The 20,508-nt window shown below is 34.6% G+C and overlaps 4 protein-coding genes across 6 annotated transcripts in view; 1 reads left to right on the top strand and 3 right to left on the bottom strand.

The window, feature by feature from the left end:
• The window catches only part of LOC106340975, a 12,853-nt gene extending 11,721 nt beyond the window's left edge, over positions 1 to 1,132 (bottom strand). The window contains exons 1-2 of one of the 3 annotated variants that reach the window (XR_001269549.1): positions 875 to 1,132; positions 503 to 771 (exon numbers count right to left, since the gene is read on the bottom strand). Coding sequence is in view for 1 of the 3 variants with exons in the window: in XM_013779796.1 (XP_013635250.1) it covers positions 875 to 1,006 (132 nt within the window). In the remaining 2 variants the exon portion in view is untranslated. Of the gene's footprint in view, positions 1 to 502; positions 772 to 874 lie in introns of those variants that run through there. The other 2 variants (XR_001269550.1, XM_013779796.1) reach the window with 2 other exon arrangements.
• A 7,700-nt stretch (positions 1,133 to 8,832) lies between these two features.
• Positions 8,833 to 11,454, top strand: LOC106340681 (receptor-like protein 12). The gene is given in 3 exon segments (XM_013779522.1): positions 8,833 to 9,795; positions 9,797 to 10,111; positions 10,114 to 11,454. Coding segments are annotated over 3 exon segments (2,589 nt in total). The 5' UTR covers positions 8,833 to 8,862.
• Positions 11,455 to 11,709: 255 nt separating this feature from the next.
• On the bottom strand, positions 11,710 to 14,088 carry LOC106339867 (Werner Syndrome-like exonuclease). Its single transcript, XM_013778732.1, has 6 exons — positions 13,808 to 14,088; positions 13,453 to 13,623; positions 12,616 to 12,746; positions 12,376 to 12,537; positions 12,190 to 12,300; positions 11,710 to 12,042 (listed from the first exon to the last, which is right to left on the bottom strand). Exons 1-6 carry the CDS (start codon positions 14,037 to 14,039, stop codon positions 12,010 to 12,012), a joined length of 840 nt encoding a protein of 279 aa, XP_013634186.1. The 5' UTR covers positions 14,040 to 14,088; the 3' UTR covers positions 11,710 to 12,009.
• A 2,660-nt stretch (positions 14,089 to 16,748) lies between these two features.
• Positions 16,749 to 19,025, bottom strand: LOC106342341 (serine hydroxymethyltransferase 4-like). Its single transcript, XM_013781248.1, has 4 exons — positions 18,258 to 19,025; positions 17,492 to 17,882; positions 17,302 to 17,403; positions 16,749 to 17,215 (listed from the first exon to the last, which is right to left on the bottom strand). Exons 1-4 carry the CDS (start codon positions 18,933 to 18,935, stop codon positions 16,971 to 16,973), a joined length of 1,416 nt encoding a protein of 471 aa, XP_013636702.1. The 5' UTR covers positions 18,936 to 19,025; the 3' UTR covers positions 16,749 to 16,970.
• Positions 19,026 to 20,508: the final 1,483 nt, after the last annotated feature.

Genomic DNA, 20,508 nt, shown 5'->3' with positions numbered 1-20,508 from the left:
AATCTAATCTGTCATGCTAGGACTGCTAGAGAGATGCTAACCGCTGATCTAGGAGACTAGTGAGCATTATCAACCTGCGCCTAGGGCTTAGCTAGAAGCATCGATCGATATTGTCTTCTGACAATCGATCGATATTGCGAAAGGTGTATCGATCGATATCCCTATAGGATCATCGATTGACACTTTCTTGTGATCAAAAGACGACAGTTGAGATCCAAGATCTAGTTAGTTAACCAGTGAAACATTGCCATCGCTGATCACTGTGATTAAAGAGTTGAGCTTTAATATATCATGCATGCAACTGTTAGGGATCTATACGATTATAATCTCCAACACCTGAATAGAAACATTGCATCTAATATCTTCCAATATGTTACACCCCCAATCATCTTGTCAGTCGAGCAATAGACTTGCTCAATTAGGATTGCTATTTACTTTTAAACCATAAAACAACAAACACTTAGAATTAATAATTTGACTAGATTTAATAGGTTCCCTAACTCCTTGTAGATTCGATCCCTAAGTACTGCAACTGAACCTCTTATTTGAGAGAGTAATTCGATCAACTAGCCTCACTTGGAAAATCGATCAAACATGAAGACCGAATAAAGTACATCTTCGGTGGTATACCTAAAAACTGCAAGCGAGTTGCGGATCAACTTGATAGCCATGCCATCACACATACTGTCACTGAGGTTCATGAGAATCTTCTCAACAAAGAAACTAAGCTCCTCACGGCTTCATCAGAGACAACCACCATCCCTATAACTGCTAATGTTGTTTCCACTCATTCACAAGCACGAAATAATCAATACCAAAGATACCCAGAAACTAGAGTCGCAATCAAAAGAAATACAGAAACAACAACACATACCAAAAAGGCTAAAGGCGTGATATGATCATGGCCAGCCTGACCATCCACACTATCGATCAGGACGACCCATTGGGTGTTCTGGACAATCCAAGGATGATTGCGATGGAGAGAGGAGTGAGACTGAAGGTTCATGAGATTAAATGGAACATCTGAGATCAATTACACTTTCAAGTGATCATGACAAAGACTTTATTCGAGCCAGATTTGCAAAGGAACAAGTGGATATGGAGATAGGTCGTGAATTCACTTTTCTCGACCTTTCCGGCCTAAAGAAACCTCCTGATGGACCAACTCTATTTCCTATCAGGGAAAAGACATCTTCATGGGCCAAAATACTTCAGAAATCCATGGGTCATGTCCTGATACATCAATTTGGGCTTTGCTAATTTAAATTTGGCATGTGAAGAGAATCCAATGAAGTCTATTCTTTCTCTTCAGATTTCTAAATTCGGCCGGGCCATAAACTTAAGGTTTATTGGCTACTCCATATAGGAGAAAGATCTGTGTTGTGCAACCAGAGGAGTATGGAGCTTACAAAGATGAACATGGCAACGCACAAACAATGGATGGAAGGATCATCAATGTTTCTAAGGAGGATATAGAAGCAATGTTGGAGATGCAAAATATCCAAGGAGGAAAATATCTGAGTATACCACAGTGTGAGGGGTGTTTTAAGATGCTTGGAGTTCATCCTACGCCACCTTATCCACCAGAAGATGTCTATGGAAGAGATGAAGTCAAGGAGTTGATTGGGAAAGTCTGGAAAGATCAGGAGAAGAAAATTTGATGACTTCTACAGTAAGATTGATGCAGTCTACTACCGTCTCAACGACAGTGTTGCTTGGCTAAGAAAAACCATGCATGGAGGAGCTGAAACTGAAAGTTGACTAGACACCCATGAGAACATTCAGTATTTACCATTGGATGGCGATTCTCTTGGAATGTTCACTTGGGCAGGTTAATCGAGAACGAAATCATGCGCTGGATATCCTGTCAAACAAAGTTCATGATTCCAGTGGATCTTCAGTAGTATATGATGTACCACCTCAATGGTTAATTAAGTTCTTGCATTACTCATTCACAATTTATCTAATTAAAGTTGTTACAAAACAAAAGAATTGCCCAACTGCTTAAATTAATTAAAAATGTCACTATGACAAATCGGCTACACCAAAAATTATATTTTTATTGCATTATACACTATAATTTCCATAAAATAAATCACCATTAGTTTTTTTTATTTTCAAAATTAAAAAAATATCAAAAACTAAAACTAAAAAAGGTAGAGTACAAGAACCAAAAATCAAAATTTAAAACTAAAACCCACAATTTAAAATACCAAAACAAACAAAAATCTACTTAAACAATCAATGCCTAAGTACTTGCCCGAGAGTTACTTTCTAAACAATAAAATATAATTTTGAAAAGTATAATAATATGGAACACATAGTATACATTATTAAAAGCCTATTAAAATACATTTGAATAGCTAATAGGATGTTAATTCATTTATTTAGTGTGAAAATAAATATAGGTGAAGTCAAGTATTTGACCAAAAATATGATACAAATGGATTGATTTACTTTTATTAAGAAAAAAAACTGAATCTCGTCAATTGGATTATAAATATGTATTATTTGAAAGAAATGTAAAGAAGATTTGTTTATCAAACAGTGTGAAATAAATCTTTAAGATCAACATCTCTTACATATTTGTAAGTTATTAGTTTTATCTTTATCTATATATTTATTCATATTATTGATTTTCTTATTAGCCATGAAAATTCTATTAATTTTGATTTTGAATCTTGTTTTAAATAGGCTTTTTTTTCTTTTCTTTTTTAATATTTAAGTTGATTGTATTCTAACAAAGATTTATTATACATTAGGGTCGGTCTGCCATACAGACGGGATATACATTACTTATGATTTAAGTTATTATTTCTTATATAATTTTGTGATTTTTGTTTTAGGTTCACATTTGCAAGAGGTGCATATGAGATCTACTATTTTATTAAGTTAAGTTGTTGGTTGGTTTTTTTGTAAGTAATTTTTGTTTTGACCTTGGTGTTACTATGATTGAGTTGTTATGTCATTCTCAGTTGAAATAAAGTATTTTTTTAAAAAAAATCACATTTAGTTAAATACAATAACCTTACATTTGTGTTCGCAATACTTATAAAATATATATTTATTTTATCCTTAAAACTAATTTAATGTAGTTTTAAAAACAGTGATTTTAGAAAATCATTATTACCATTGACCTCGTTAAATGTCAGTGATTTATTATATATTAACATCTAAATAATTTATTGGTTATATCTCAATTTTAGTGTTTGGCCCTTTTAAAATAGGAAGCCTGAGTCCGTGAATTGATCTTTATATTTTGTCTTTTATATGTTGTTTGGGTAAATATGATACAATTATTTTTTGGTTTTTTGTATGTGACCCTGCAAATTATTAGTGAGTTTTTAGTGATGATATGATAGGTAGACGATTTTGAATTTTTTGGAATGTTTTTTGTACTGTAAGTATTAACTTGGAGTTTAAATTAACATAAAATTTTTAACTTTATTTGGAACTTTATTTGGAAAACCAAATGAGTTTAAAATTAACATGCAATTTAAGTCTCAGTACAAAAGGTATTTTCATGCCAGTTGGAGAACCACTTGTGTTCATAGTTTCTCGATCAATTTTCTTTTGGTATTGTTGCATCCTTTCTTAAGTGACACCATCTCATAATTTTCAAATTCTCTAGATCGGTGTTCTTCCACCAACTCCTGCAATAAGACTTCAATCAAACACATTTAGTATGCTATGGCTCAATTAAGAAAGAACCAAATACATAGACAGAAACTCATGATACAAAAGAGTTTGTATCATCAGATAGAAGGCTCCATTTGATGCAGTAGATGATTTTGCTGAGAAAGGAGTTCCTTGTAAAGCCAAAATCATTGGCTCCATTTAACGGAAGTTTTTGTGTTGGGTGCTTCTTAAAATTGCTTTTTTAAGAAAGACGCGTCGTGTCTATTTGTAGAAGCAGGATTAATTGTCCTGCTTACCAAAGCTCAAATCCCTTTTTAGCTTCCACATTAGAGAGTGTACTAATCAATACATGAAGAAATAAGGAAAAAATATGTGCAGATAACATAAGAAAATAGCTTGGGATTATTGTATAATTAGGAGACCAAATGACAACCAGATGACACATGGCTTGCTTGAGCATTGCTTGAAATAGAGTTGCTTATGCTATGGAAGTCCGGAAATATCACTGTATATTCCAGAAAATCAATGATGGTTGACTTGTGAAAATAGTTGAATATTTTTAAATACCACGATCATGGTGACGAAAAATCATACACTACATTTGATATGAGCTTAATAAAGCCTCCTTAGTTAGTCCATTGACCGTTCTTACCTTCATAGATCCTTGATATCCACTGCCTTTTATTTTCCTCATCCCTTCATGTAGTTATTTACTGACTATTAAACCTGCAACGAATAAAGTTTTAGTTCTTTATTGAGAAAAACAATTCTTGATTGGTGCTGTAGAATGCAAAAGGTCGTCGTATGTATATTTAATCCGGCATGAGAAGAATCAATATGAAAAATTTGTTTATGCTTTCAGGTCTTCTCAGAATACTGTGACGTAAGGGTAATATATAAAATCAGAAAACATTAAAAACACGACTGAAGTCTGGGAAAAATTAAAAACTGAAATTACGCCGCCGAAGAACTATTGTTTTTGCTTTAAACGCTGAAACCAATATCCCCAAATTGAGAATCTGTCGCAGTTTATTGATGAAACCAAAAAAAAAAAGAGAATCTTAGATGTTAAGGATGTCTTCACAGAAATATATAGCAGGAAAGAGTCGGTGGATTAATTATACAAATTTGGACGTTGTTGATATAGATTTTTCTGGGCCACCTTTAAACATGATGTCAAACGTTTAAGAGGCCCATACACTTACCGACTAACTCAACTCTTTGATTGTAAATTTATAAGAGATCCACGTGTCAACAGCAAGCAGCAGCAAGTTGAACGACTTTCTGACCTGGAATCTTAAGTGATTTTATCAAAAAAAAAATAATAATAATATATATATATATATATATATATATATAGATTTTAGCAACATAATTATGGAAGCCAAAAAGTTTTTATCTCTTATATACTTGATAGTGTTGGTTCAAATCTTTCCACCAAAAAGCTTATTTGTACATACTATGTTAAAATATTATGATTACATGTTTTTAGAAATACTTTATATTTAAAAATTATAACAGATAGTTTTTAATGTTAATTAATATCACATGATTTTATTTGAATCATTTATCACCTCTTTCCATAAACTTAGCTATGAGAAAATGACTACTTTTATTGCAAAATAATCTTTTTATAGTTTAATAATAAATAAATACTTTTATTACAAATATTAATAAATAAATAAAATCTTGGCATGCTTACAGGAAAAAACCTAACTGGTTTATTTTATAGATACTGTATTGGCAATGATCTAAGATATATACATATACTTAAAATTTTTGTAAAAGATAATAATATTCCCATTTTCTCTCTTCGACTTGAGATATATTTTAAACTTGCATTCCCTGAATTTGATTATCATTTAAAACATAATTTCGCTTAGGTTGAATACTTGGTTGGTGAACCAGCATTTTTGCCGGTTGTTTGTTTTTTCCTTAATTCAAGGAATGATTGGGAAGTATCATATTTTGAAAAATAAGAAAATCAGTTAACTTCATTGTAATGCAAATTATTTTGTTACTACTTTTTAGGTGACAATTTAAATACACTAACTGTAATCAAAACATAAACAAGCTCTGGATATAAAGTTTGGTAATCACTATATCGTGCTTATTTTGTACTTAAAGAGTTGCTAATATATTTCTTTATGACCTAACCAGGACAAGCCAGAGAATGTTTTCTGCAAAATAAAGTAAAAACTCAACGACATGCAATGAGTTTTGTAAATTTAAAGGATAGAAACAACGAGGATATTGTCAACACTATCTTGGCCCAAAACATGAAAATTGTTGCTGCTACCTTGGTTTTGAATCTGAAATGTTTTTCAAATCCGATTATACCAATGTACTCATTACTAATTAGTTCATCATTCTAGATTTCTAACCCAGTTCGAAGGTATGCTCCCATCTAACATGAGTAGCGTCTCCAAGTTGGAATACTTTGATACGAGGGTAAATTCATTTTCTGGACCTATTTTTGGACAAATTGTTGACTTCACTATTGTTGTTCGAATTCTAGAATTATTCTTCATAGACCTTTAGCATCTATGATTAGTACTTAGTTCTGAATTGTCTGTTAGATTTCCCTGAATCTAGCGTTTTTCTCATTGTTTACAACTTGTTTGATTTACTGATTTCTTTTATTGCTGTTTTATATTAATCTACTTTAATCTGAAACTGATACTCTATTGTGTGAGTCATAGAGTCTTTGAGGATTTCATCCCTAAGTAATTGTTACACCTCTAATAATTGATGAGTATCTCAAATGGTAAATTGAACATATTAGGAGGGTTTCACCTCATACCCCTAAAATATGATAATCTAGCTTTGCAAGTTCAAACTGATAATTAATTTCAGAATTATTGATTAACAATCTGTTAAGTGACTCCACAATCAGACTTTTTAACATCTGGTTTCAGATACGATGCTGATTTTGAAGTTCTGAGTCTTGACCAATTTGCTAAAGATTATCATCATCAACAGAGATTTCAACCACATCTTCTACTGGACCTACAAGTACTGCACTATCCTCAAGAAATATTCCTTCAGGAAGAACAGCCTTGTGAATTCGAACAATCCTACAACACAATACATGTAACAGACAAAACTTAAGGTGTGCACACAAAAAAAAAAAAGACAAAGCTTAAAGGAATTCAAAACTAAAAAAAAATAAAAATCTCTTATATATTAAAGGAGAAACATTGTAATAAATGCGGTCACAATAAACTGGACACATGTAACGTGTAGAAGCATTGTAATAAATGCATTCACACTAAAATAGACAAATGTCACATGCAGAGAGCTTCTAAGCCAAACTCTACATAAATATATTCACACTATGTACTTTAAGTTTTTTTAATATAAAACTCACATGCATGGTTCTTCTTTACGTTATTTTTACTGTTTACGAATAGAGCTGGACAAATTATTCATAAATTTTTATTCGATTCGTTATCCATTTTGATTCAAACTAAAAAATCTGGATATTCGTTACTCTACGAAGCAAATCAGATACTAAAATGCAATATCCGTAAAAAAAAGTAAATCACAAATATCAATATTTATAGGAACGGATATCCAATTTGATTCGTTATATGCATATATATATACATATATTTAAAAAATTATATATAAGTTATATATTATATTTTATATAAATTTAACAATATTATTATTTTTAAATAATTTCATTTTAAGAATTTTATTTTACATGTATTATTTTGAAAAAAATGTCATTTAATATTAATTAACAGTATCTTTATATATTTATCAACCATCTTTATATACTTTTACATACACATACATATGCACATTGACGTGAGCACCTTAAAACTAAGTATTTACCACAACTGAAATATCTAATTTTCTTAGAAGTTAAAATATTATTTTTCTTAATGCTTCTTTCACTATCGACCAAATTGTAGTAAAATGATTTGTCTTGATAATTTTCTTTTCTTTTTTAACTATTATCCGCAAGGCCCAAATAAAATTTCTGCTTTAATATATTAAATCTATAAAAAAACATAATTTCATACTCAATTTATATAAAAATACATATACAATGTGAGAAATGTAATTTTACGATTTTAGCAAGAAAATACGATTTTGAAAATTTGACGAAAACATGATTTTGCGGTTTTGGTGGAAAAACATGATTTTGCGGTTTTGGCGGGAAACGCGATTTTGCGGAAAATGTGATTTTACGGTTTTGGTGGAAACGTGATTTTGCAAATTTATGTGAAAACATGATTTTGCGGTTTTGGCGGGAAAATGTGATTTTGCAGTTTTGACAGGAAAACGTGATTTTACGGTTTTGGTGAGAAAACGCGATTTTGCAGTTTTGGCGAGAAAACGTAATTTTGTGGTTTTGGCGGAAAAATGTGTTTTTGCAGTTTTAGCGGAAAATGTGATTTTACGGTTTTAGCCAAAAAACGTGATTTTATGGTTTTTGGCGGAAAAACGTGAATTTACGGTTTTGACGGGAAAACGTGATTTTATGGTTTTGGTGGGAAATGTGATTTTGTATATTTGGCGGGAAAACATGTTTTTATTTTCTGACTTTTATTTTTTTAACTTTTTCTCAACTTAAAAAACTCTATTTTTAGGTTTATTGGACGTCCAGGTCCAAGTGGTTTTAACCCGTCTAATTTGGAGCTAATGAGTTTCAGTCCAATTGGACAATTTTAATTTTTGGGCCTAATATGGGCAGACCATTTGGGCTTGGTATTGGTTTGCCCATGGTCATTAAGTTCCAAAAAACAATCTAAAACCGAACAGATATTCAGATTAAACAGATTAATGTCTTTTTATTAAAAAATAACGAAACTAATAATAACATCTTGCGCGGGTTTATTACCTAGTTGTTGATTAAAACACGATATGTAAAAGAAAAGGAAGATTGCTGGGTAGGGGTAGGGGTAGGGGGGTCATTGCCATTTTTATTGTCACGGAGGAAAAATGAATCTTCAGAGGCTACTGAGTGTTTGGGCAATTGACTAACCCACCACAGACGGCAGAAAAGTACGTTGTTTGTTGCTTGGGATACTCTGTGAGGTAAAATAACACGTTGTGGTATACATCAATTAAGTCTTCAGAGGAGACTTCTTCTCTAGAAAAAAAGAAAGTCTTGACAGGAGACTTGTTAAGACAAGCTTTCACTTTTCTCTCTTTTCACAGTAAAAGAAACACACACAAAAAAAAACAAATCTGAAAAAAAAAAACACGATGCATTCTTGTAGTGAGAGGAAGATGATGATATCATGGAGCTTGTGTTTAATTTTTTCTCTTTTTAACTCACTACTTACTTTTGCTTCTCCTGCTAACCAATTGTGTCGTTCAGACCAAAAGAATGCTCTTTTGGAGTTCAAGAGCGAGTTCCATTTCAATGGGATGGCGGCTAATGAGAAGACACAGAGGTGGACAAATACCACTGATTGCTGTTCTTGGGATGGTATCTCTTGTGATATTAAAACGGGCAATGTCGTTGAGTTAAATCTCTGGGGAAGTTCTCTCAATGGCTCGCTGCGATCTAACAGCAGTCTGTTTCGTCTACAACATCTTCAGAGCCTTAATCTTAGCCCCAATAATCTTGCCGGTATTCTACCAGATTCCATCGGAAACTTCAAATATTTGAAGGTTTTGAAACTTTATGGATGCAGTTTCTTTGGAAATATTCCTTCTTCGCTCGGGAATCTTTCTTATCTCACTCATCTTGATCTTGATGGTAACGATTTCACTGGTGAACTACCAGAATCATTGAGCAACCTACACCAACTAACAAACTTGCTACTTGCATCGAGCAAGCTCACCGGGAACTTTCATCATGCACTACTGAATTTGAGTGAGCTCACGGCGATTGACTTTAGCTCTAACCAGTTCGAAGGTATGCTCCCATCTAACATGAGTAGCTTCTCCAAGTTGGAATACTTTGATATGAGCGTAAATTCATTTTCGGGACCTATTCCTTCGTCACTTTTCATGATCCCTTCGTTGACCCGTCTTAACCTGGAGAAAAACATCTTCAGTGGCCCTGTTGAGATTGGGAATATCTCTTCACCATCTAAACTTCAGGAACTATCCCTTGGAGGAAACAATCTCAGTGGGCCAATCCCGGGATCTATATCCAAACTAGTTGGGCTCTCATATCTCGACCTCTCTTTTTTGGGACACTGAGAGGGGCTTGGTGGATTTCAGCATCTTCTTGCACCTCAAGTCACTTACGTTACTTGACATCTCCCATCTGAATACAAGAAGTATGCTTGACTTGAGTCTTTTCTCAAATTTCACGTCACTTACCTTACTTCACCTCTCAGGGAATAATCTACATATCAGTTCAACTCTCCATCTTCCCTCACCTATAGGATCATTGGGTTTATCATCGTGCAATATTTCTGAGTTTCCAATGTTTCTACGAACACAAACCGGTTTGTTCTTCTTAAACATTTCTGCCAATCAATTCCAAGGGCACGTACCAGCGAGTGGTTATGGACACTTCCAGGACCGGGGTATCTAGATATATCTCAGAATTCCTTCAGTGGTTTTGAAGGAACATCGGATGTTATTCAAAGAAGTCCCATAGAAATGCTTGATATAAGTTCAAACAGTTTCCAAGATCCATTTCCTTTGTTACCAAACTCTACAAGGATCGTTGTAGCCTCCGATAATCAGTTTTCAGGAAACATTCCTACGAAAATATGTGAACTGGTGGCGCTTGAGACACTTGTTTTAACCCACAACAATTTCAGCGGTTCTATTCCCCGGTGTTTTGAGAACTTCAATACTACTCTTTCGGTCTTGCATCTTCGGAACAACAGCCTCTCCCGTAATATCCCGGAGGAAGTTTTCAGTGCCAGCTTGATATCTCTTGATGTTGGTCGCAACAAGTTATCAGGAGAACTTCCCAAGTCTCTGATAAACTGCACTAAACTAGAGTTTCTGAACGTGGAAGACAATGAAGTCAGTGACACGTTTCCTTTTTGGTTGCGGATGTTACCCAATTTACAGATTATTGTTCTTCGTTCTAACAGGTTCCACGGACCAATATTTTCTCCAGGAGATTCTTTGAGTTTCCCTAAGCTGCGAATTTTCGACATTTCGGAAAATCTCTTCACTGGAGTCTTGCCATTGGATTACTTTGCTGGTTGGAGTACAATGTCATCTGTTGTGTACATTGCATATGATAAGCTGCATAGGTTTATTGGTTTTACATTTTCAAACTACCATAAGTCAGTGGTTCTGGCGAACAAAGGTTCGAAAATGGAGCTTCTTGGGAGTAGTTTTAGAATCTACAAAACCATTCATGTCTCTGGAAATAGACTCGAAGGAGACATTCCTCAATCCATCGGCCTACTTAAGGAACTGATTGTGCTCAACATGACCAACAATGCTTTCACGGGGCATATTCCACCATCTCTATCGAACTTGACCAATCTCCAGTCCCTAGATCTATCCTAAAACAGATTATCTGGCACAATCCCACCAGAGCTCGAGAAACTCACGTTTCTGGCGTGGATGAACTTCTCCAACAACATGCTCGAAGGCCCAATACCACAAGGCACTCAGATTCAAAGCCAAAATAGTTCTTCATTCGTACATAATCCTGGGCTGTGCGGTGCTCCTCTCAAAAGGTCATGCGGTGAAGGAAAAGAAGAAGAGAGAAAACAAGATGAAGAAAAGGAAGAAAAAGATCAAGTCTCGAGCTGGATTGCAGCTGCAATAGCTTATGCACCTGGTGTATTCTGTGGATTCGTCATCGGCCATATTCTGTCTTCATATAGACATGACTGGTTCTTGAGAATCTTTCGCTCTTTTGCATAATACAAGCATCAGTTGCCTGAAGATATCTACAAGAACCAGTCATGTCTATGTTGTTTATATTGTTACTATTGCAATCTAACTATGTTGTTTTTAAATTACTATTGTAATGTCGTTAAGAATTCTCTTTGGTTCTTATACTTTGGTTTTCAATTTTCATGACAAGACATCATCACTCTGGTAATGCTTTTCATGTAATTGCAATGTCTGTTTTTGTTTCCTTCTTGTGGTCCAACTCTTACATATTTGTGTTTCCTGTTTTGCTTAAATAAGTTTCTAAGATTTATTTATAAGAACATAAAAAGAGTCTGTGGAAGAGCTTTTCAGATCTTTACACTGTATTCCAAGTCTGAATCAAAAACCTCACCACAAAGCCCCTGGTTTCTCGATTGTTAACCATACCAGGACCTTATACTTTATTTTATACTGCAGAAACATTTAAACCGAGCATGAATTACGACTAAAATGGACTGCAACTAGATACAATGTTCAAATGTTCTTTTTTCCGTGAGACTGCATCTAGTGGTTAACCTTTAAGGTTCATCGTCCACGTTATGATCAATCCACAGCATCAGGAAGGTCCTTTAGCACCTGAGAAAATGTAAAACGCTCTATGTTAGCTTCTTACTCATCAGTTACAATCTCAAACAAGTAACAGTACTATAATTAGACCGATGTGTAACTTTTGCGTTAAGGTCTTTGCGTAAGAAAATATGGTTTTTCTTTGATGTTAATTACGTGGTAAAGATGCCACGAAGCATAAGCATCGGTTGCTGCATACTGTAACTGCTCCTTTGACAGAGGACGCACCTCCCAGTTTCCGAGCCTGATTCTATGCGGTTTAAGTAGCTGCAGAGTAGTTCCAAAGTTGTTAAGAGAAGATTAAGATCAAGCTTTTGCAATCAACAAAAGCCCATGTGGTACCTCTTTGCAAACAAGTGTCTCAGTTAGTGAAGCAAGGCCCCATTTTTTCAAACCTCCGCCAATTTTTTTGTTGGCTAAATCAGAAAGATCTTCGACATCTTTGATGGACACTCCATGGTCATGGAAAAGCTTCACAGAGTCACCGTCAATTCCAATACCTACCTATGTACATGTAACAGAACTTGAGCATACATGGTGTTACAGCATAAACTTTTGTTCACTTCAAAATATTGAACAAACCTTTACGAGAGATGAATCCTCAATAAGATGTTGGAGACTCTGTGGGATTCCAGAGTGTATAATTTGCATTACATCACAATAACTATTATCTACACATATCTGCACAACTGCAACCTTCCCTGGGAGAACACCTAAAAAATTCCATATTTTCGCTAATCATCAGTAATTGATCACGAGAACTTGTCTCAGTATAATGTATATATACCAGCAAACACTAAAGAGTTCATGAAAATGTCCCGTTTATTTACATTATAATGGACCCCAATAAAATCTTCAAAGAATTGACGTGAGTTGAAGCATCCGTGGTTGAGTTTTCAAAGTACAATAATCTATTGCGCTGTCAACCAAACGATCATCTTGTATATAAAGTGCAGGCCAACAGATAAGAAGCTTACAGTTTCACAAAGCACTATCATTACAACATAGATGAGCAGAATAATATAAGAGCTCTGTAGCGTATAATATGCATGAAGCAATGAGATTGGAGACTACTCAAAACAGCACAAGTGAGCCATCTACACTTTCTTCAGATAAATCAAGAAAGAAGACAGCAAGCATAATGTAGTGTTTCAAAAAAAAAAAGACAACAGCCATAAGCTGTTTATGATCTAAAGAGAGGAGAACATATGCATCCATAGAGATAAAATGCAGTAATGCACCATGAAAATGCATTTGATTGAACATTGCATACTATAAAACTGAAACTCTTAACAGATAAATCAAAAGAGTAGAGACCAAGATATGACCCTAATGGCATGAACTAAGAAGTGTTTTCAAAAATAAGAAAAAAACAATACACATAAGTCTGAGAATTTGGCACGAAATTAGCATAAATACCTTTTCTAAAACTGGGTCTCCACTCAATATCAAAGCCAATAAAAGCTCTCCCAGAATGATCTTTCTTGGTATCGAGAACTTTAAGAAGCTGCATTGCTCGCCTATCAACCTCACTAGCAGTCTTGCTATACAAAATCCTACCTCCAAACCTCATCGCTGGAAAATTCTTAGCTGCAATTAGCATAAGGTTAAGTTGTTTCGCTACCCAATCATGAAATGATTCTTAGTTTATATACATATTTTAGCGTAACAGATCAGAGAAATTTCTAAGCAATGAGACCGGGAGATTCAAAACTAACAGAGAACGATCCATAGAGAGAGAGTGGTGAATCGAGATTTATAAGCTAGGAATTACCTCTGCAACGAGAGAGTGGAAATCGCTTAGAGGGTGTGGGAGAAGTGATGGAACGAGGCAATTGGCGACGGATCTGATTTGGGGTTTGATTTGGATTTGAGTTCGCAGGCCGTACGGTCGAAGAAGAAGAAGAAGATGATGATTGGGAGAGATGGGAAGCCTCGATGGCCTCGATTGCGAGAAGATCCTCCTCTGTAAATTCCTCTTCGTCTCCCCAACTTGACGACATCATTTGTATACCGGAGAATAAAATGGGCTACAATTATTACTTTGGAGGGAGGGATATAAATTGAATTTCCGACTCTTGGAATTTTTAATTTCTTTTTAATGTGTAGAATTATGATATCCAATATTTACAAATAATTATAATATAAATATTAGAAATTTTGGATTCGCTTTAAAATATATATATATATATATATATATTTTAAAATATATCTAAAATAGTCTATATGATACGTAAAAAATAGAAATAGTTTAAAATGTTATTAAAACTAAAACTTGTTTTATGAATTAGTGTTTTTAATATCCAAATGCGTTATAATTTTAATAAAAATAATTGGAAAATATTATATGATCAATTATTTAATTTCAAGTTTATTTACTATTTTTAAATGATATTATTTAATTTTTTTTTTTAGTTATTTCAGTATATTTAAATATATGCGAATAGATTCATATCTAACAATTTTAAAGTTTTATGTATGCATTGCTATTGGGACATAATCATGTCTTGCCATCTTTGAGTGTCCTTCAGGTCTACTAATATGGACACATACATCAATCCCAGCTCTACCGACGATGTTCCCAGTGAAAGTCATTACACGAACATGAATTGCTTTTTTTGGTGGAAAAACGATATAGAAGACCTGGATAAAGATCTATATCTTTAGATTATGTGGGATATTTAAAAGCGTGGAATAATAAATTATTTAGAGAGACAGATAGAGAGATCCACTGAAAACTGTCCGACATGCTGAGTCTGAATGTCATGCTTGGTTTGAAGCAACTCACAAATAGGAAGAACCAGAAATTACACAAAAACCTGAACATATAGCAAATTCTAAGAGATGCATTAGATGAATCATGGACACATGACACACTCTTCAGTGGTTATGGATGGACATGGACAAATTCTAGAAAAGTAACTGAACTATTGGGAGCACGAAACCAGCGGTGAAGAATCTCACAACTTCACTCAGAGCTCGAGGCCTTCTCATAGGTGATTGAGTGCATGCTTCATCTATCGACGTGTCAGGTTTTTGGCACTGATTGCAAAGTTATAGTCTCGATGATTCAAGATCTATGAGCAAAGCCTAACTTTTCCACTTAATTAAAGGAGTTGATGGAGCTGAAGAGTAGATTCATTGAGTTCTCGATTTTTATTCCTCTATCTGAAAATGTATAGTCTGATTCATTAGCTATGATATAGCAAGATCTTTTCGTAGGGACTTGTACTGAGTAATAGAACAGCCGTTTGAATGTCGGAAAAAAAAGAACTGATTATAACCAAAAATGTTAAGAGATTATAAAAAATCATATAAGTAATGTTTCAACAGTTGTGGACCTTTAAAGAATGATCGTGGCCTATAAGAATCACGAGAATGTGGATTTGAAAAAGTTGTTACTATTGTAACTTTGGTGAGAAAATATAAAAGAAAAATTAATATGTATTATTATATATTTATATTATAGGTTGAGTGTTTTCTCTTCATATATGACAATAAAGTAACAGAAGAAAAAGATTAAAATATTTGATGTTACTTTTCTTATTGTGTTGTAACATAAGTTTTATATAGTATTAGTGTAGTGTTTATGAGCCTACTAAAAACAAATAAGACAAAACTTATAAATAAACATTATCTTAAAATAGAAAAGCATTATCTAATATTCATATTGCTTATCTATTTTGTATTATGTATTATCTCATTAAAAAACTAATCATAGAAAATTCTGATGGAATAAAAAACTACGACGAAAGAAAAATACTACAATAATGTAATCATTTCCTAAGAATGATGGACATAATTTTTTCTTTATAAATCACGTAAATGATGCATTCTGATACCATAAATATGTTTTCAGAATGTCGTAGTGAACAGGTGAACAAGTCAGCTGAATTTTCTCATGATCATATATACTCGATGTCCATTTCTCGAGTTTTCTCGTGTGCGAGAGAAAAACACGGAGAAATATGTTTTTATCTATCGCTCTTTGATATAGTCTCCTTTGAATAATCTAAACTCTTACTAAATTATCTATAATCCCTAACATGTCAAGACCATCCTTGGGTGACTATGCGAACTTCTGGACTGTAAAAAAAATTATCATTAGAAATCTAACATATATCTACAAACCCAATTTAAAATTGTGGTAACGACTATGACATTAAGTAGCTTCATATGAGATCAACAAAAAGATGTAGATATTCATAAGTACGGACAAATGAAAGATGAATTGTTTGAATTATTAGATTCTAATAAAGAGTTGCTCAAAAAAAAGATTCTAATAAAGAAACTCAAAGAAAAGATATATACTACATTGATGTAATATATGACTAGTATTCGAAATATGACTATGTCGATATATTAATTTGAAGTTTTAGTTTATAGTTTTAAATTATATATCTTCATTAAATTTTTAAATAAATTAATTTCAATTTTGGTTTTGTTTTTGTTTTTGTTTTAATTTCCGGTCACAGCTTGCTCTAGCTACAGTTCCCCGCTACCTACTCACACCACTACTAGCTGCTTTCAGCAAATCCTTCCCGTTGCAATTTGCTAACCACGCCCTTATTCTTACCTCTTTGCCTGCTCTTTCCTACTTTTTTTAGCTATGCTGGTATGCTACTTGTTCCCTCATCCGGATAAAAAATGTATAAGCATTTTGACACTCCGATTGTAAACCAGACAAACACAAACAATTTAAAGTTGATCGTCAGTAATAGAAACTCGCTTGATATTATTAAAAAGCCAACAAAATACAACAATTTCAATAAGATAAAATAAAAACATTCAAGAAGAAATTACTCAAGAAAACCCTTTTTGTATTTTACTGTTTGTTTCTTCATCTCTTAGCCTTGTGAATGCCAAACAGGCGGCCCTACAAAAGCATATTATATATAGAGATAATAAGAGATTACTCTTTGATAGAGAGGAAATCTCTAATCCTGGTACTTCATCGCAGACATGAGGAATCCAGGCATCTCATAGGAGGCTGAGAACTTCTCGACATCAGCCTTGAGCTCCTCGATCTCTTTGTTGTTCACCAAACCCTTGTTGAAGTCCTTCAACAGTTTACCATGCCCCTTCTGGATGTTCAATGTCAGTGTCACTGATCGGCTCAAGAACTCTCCTATCATCTCAAAGTCCTTCTCCACCAATCCCCTTGATGTCATCGCAGGAGTACCTACAAAAGAAAAACATTATTTAGATATATTTTCAAAGTCCAGCAAGGGAGTTCCAGGAACATTTCGATCAATCTCACTCTCTTACCGATTCTTACACCTCCAGGAGCAAGAGCACTGCTGTCTCCAAAGACAGCATTCTTGTTCAAAGTAATGTTGCACAGATCGCAAAGCTTCTCAACCTTGTTACCTGACAGAAGCAGAGTTTAAAAAAAACATCAGGACTAGTTCCGTGTAATATATTGTCTCAAAGGAACTCTGAGATATTATTCACTTACCGGTCAATCCAAGAGGGCGAAGATCCCAAAGAACAAGGTGGTTCTCAGTTCCACCGGTTACGATACTGTATCCCTTACCCATCAGGTAGTTTGCAAGGGCAACAGCATTGGCTTTCACCTGTTTCGCATAGACCTTGAAACCAGGAGTATTAGCCTGCTTCAACGCAACAGCTAGAGCACCGATCTGGTGGTTGTGAGGACCACCTTGAAGCGCAGGGAACACAGCAAAGTTGATTTTGTCCTCAAAGTCATAGACTGCACCCTCGGCTTGTCCCTTCTTTGGTGGTTTTGGGCCCTTCCTGTAGAAGATCATACCAGCCCTTGGACCCCTCAAACTCTTGTGGGTTGTGGTTGTCACAACGTCACAGTACTCAAAGGGGTTTGCAGCTTCCTGTGAATATAAATTTAAAAAAAAAAACTCAATCAGCTCTCAGGTTAACTGCACAAAACTCAATACTGCAACTAACATTAGAGTAGCCACAGCACTTAATCAGACTTATAAGTTCCCATGGTACGTTCACTTACGCATGCGTAAAGGTGTTTAGAACTACAAACAAAAATCAAAACTTTATCTTGGAGAGTGAAATGAGATACGATTTGTTCTTTGGAACAATCTCATTCGATAATAATACACCCTGAAAACACTAGATTTGATGCATGAATGCAAACAGATATGAGATATGTGTAATTGATTCGGAATCAGAGTTCTACAAATCCAGATCTGAGAAACTGAAAACATACAACAAGAGAGTAGTAGGTAATATACCTGAGCAGCAACGAGTCCACTGATGTGAGCCATGTCACAGAGCAAGAGAGCTCCAACCTTATCAGCAACAGCTCTCAATCTAGCGTAATCCCAATCCCTAGGGTAGGCACTACCACCACAGATGAGCAACTTAGGCCTGAAATCCATGGCCTTCTCCTCAAGCTTATCGTAATCAATGTAACCAGTGGTGAAGTTGACCTTATACGGAAGGCTCTCAAAGTAGATCGAAGTAGCAGAGATCTTCTTCCCACCGGACGTATAGTATCCATGCGTCAGATGACCACCTGAAGGTAGATCGAGGCCCATGATACGATCGTGAGGCTGAAGCAAGGCGGTGTAGGCGGCGAAATTGGCCGGAGATCCGGAGTAGGGCTGGACATTGACGCCCCATGATGCGGAATCGAGACGGAAGGCTTCGAGAGCGCGTGACTGGCAGAGATTCTCGATCTGGTCGATGAACTCGTTACCTCCGTAGTAACGGTTGCCAGGCATGCCTTCGGAGTATTTGTTGGTGAGTGCGCTTCCGAGAGCTTCGATGACGGCGAAGGAAGTGAAGTTCTCGGAGGCGATGAGTTCGATTCCGCGGCATTGACGACGCTTCTCCTTTTCGATGAGATCGTGGATCTCTGGATCGACGGTGACGAGAGGGGTGTTTCCCCAGGCTGAGACTGGATCCATCTCGGAGAATATGGTCGACGGGAGATCTGGGAAATGGAGGGAGAGAGAGAGAGAGAGATCTGAGATCGGATAGTGGAGAAGTGGAAGGAAGGCGGTTGGGTTTAAAAGCGGAGAAGAAGTAGTACTATAATTACGGATTTGACCCTCTTTTCTAAATTTGGTGTTAGGTGTGTGTGGTAGTAGGAATATCGGGTGCGCTTTTACTATTTTGCCTTTTTTTTGTGGTCAAATTATTTTGCCTTTTTACCAAACAAAATTCTCTTTTTAACTGGTTATGATCTAAAAGCCTTGACTATATCTAAGATTGTTTTGGGTAACTCTTCTCTCACTATTTCCTTACTTGCAGTTTAAAAAAAAAACTGAGACTCTCTTTCGTCACATCTTCTCTGTTGATTCCCTAAACGCGTTTAAAGTTTCCACCAGCGTCCGGCGGCACGTGAAAGCACACTATCTATCCAGAGCACTACATATAATAGATAGTCTAGCCACAAATATTACCGAACGTCAAAAACCAAAATAAGAAGAAAAACACTAAAGTGTTATCCTAAAGAGACATTAAATACACATTTAGTAAACAAACATATTACCATGAAATATTGGTATGCTCTTATCTAAACTTTTTGTAGCAGCTATGCATAACACGAAGTAGTTGAAGTAGTAGGACTTTGAGAAAATTTTGTAATTTTTATTAACAGAACAAGTTTTTTTTTTGTGAGAAACAATTAACAAAGCAAGTTAAAAAAATTATTCCATCTGTATTACTTTAAGTGATTTTTACGATTTTTACACTTGGATTAAGAAAATACAAATTTCTATACAATTTATTTTGGTTACATAAAAATATCATTAAATGAAATTAATTCAACCAATAAAAAAAAATTAATATTTTACAATTGGTCACAAAATTTAAATAGTTTTAAATTATATTTAGAATAACGAGAACATCAATTATTTTGAAACAAATTTTTTTCCTTCTAATTTTTAAACGATACGGTGGAAGTAATGTACTAGAAAAAATGAAGGCAGAACATGGGCCATGAGGAGGGGAAGGTGAGTAGGTGGTTTTGTAGTTTAGTGAGTCGGTGAAGGCTATATTCGTCATGTCGTATTTAAAATTGATTTTGTGGTACTTAACTAGTGTGCGTAGTGGTGGTAGCAGATCTGTGATCGACATGTGTGATGTGACAAAGATTTTCATTTTCTTATTTGCACCGCACGCAAATCGCAACCTTTTTTAACGCTTCATTTACGTGCGTTTTATTCCTTCATAAGTCGAAAAGTAGCTTGCAACTTACCTTTGTCACGAACTCGGTAATTTTTTAAAAATATTGTTTTGAAACAGGAAATTTTTTGTTTGACGATTTATTTTATACTATATGCTAAGAGCATCTCCAAAAGACACTCTATAACTTCAAATATGAAGTTTTTCTCTCCAAAAAAGAACTTCAAAACTTCAAAAATGAAGTTTTGAGGAGTAAAACTCTGTATTTGAAGTTTCACTTCTCAAGACTTCAAATTTGAAGTTTCATATTTTTATTTATATTTTGGTCCCTACAATTACACATCAAATTAT

Source organism: Brassica oleracea, chromosome C4 (assembly GCF_000695525.1).
Source record: "Brassica oleracea var. oleracea cultivar TO1000 chromosome C4, BOL, whole genome shotgun sequence".
In the NCBI taxonomy this organism is placed as follows: domain Eukaryota; kingdom Viridiplantae; phylum Streptophyta; class Magnoliopsida; order Brassicales; family Brassicaceae; genus Brassica; species Brassica oleracea.
The sequence above is the reverse complement of the archived record's forward strand: the minus strand, read 5'-3'. Positions and strand labels throughout refer to the sequence as shown.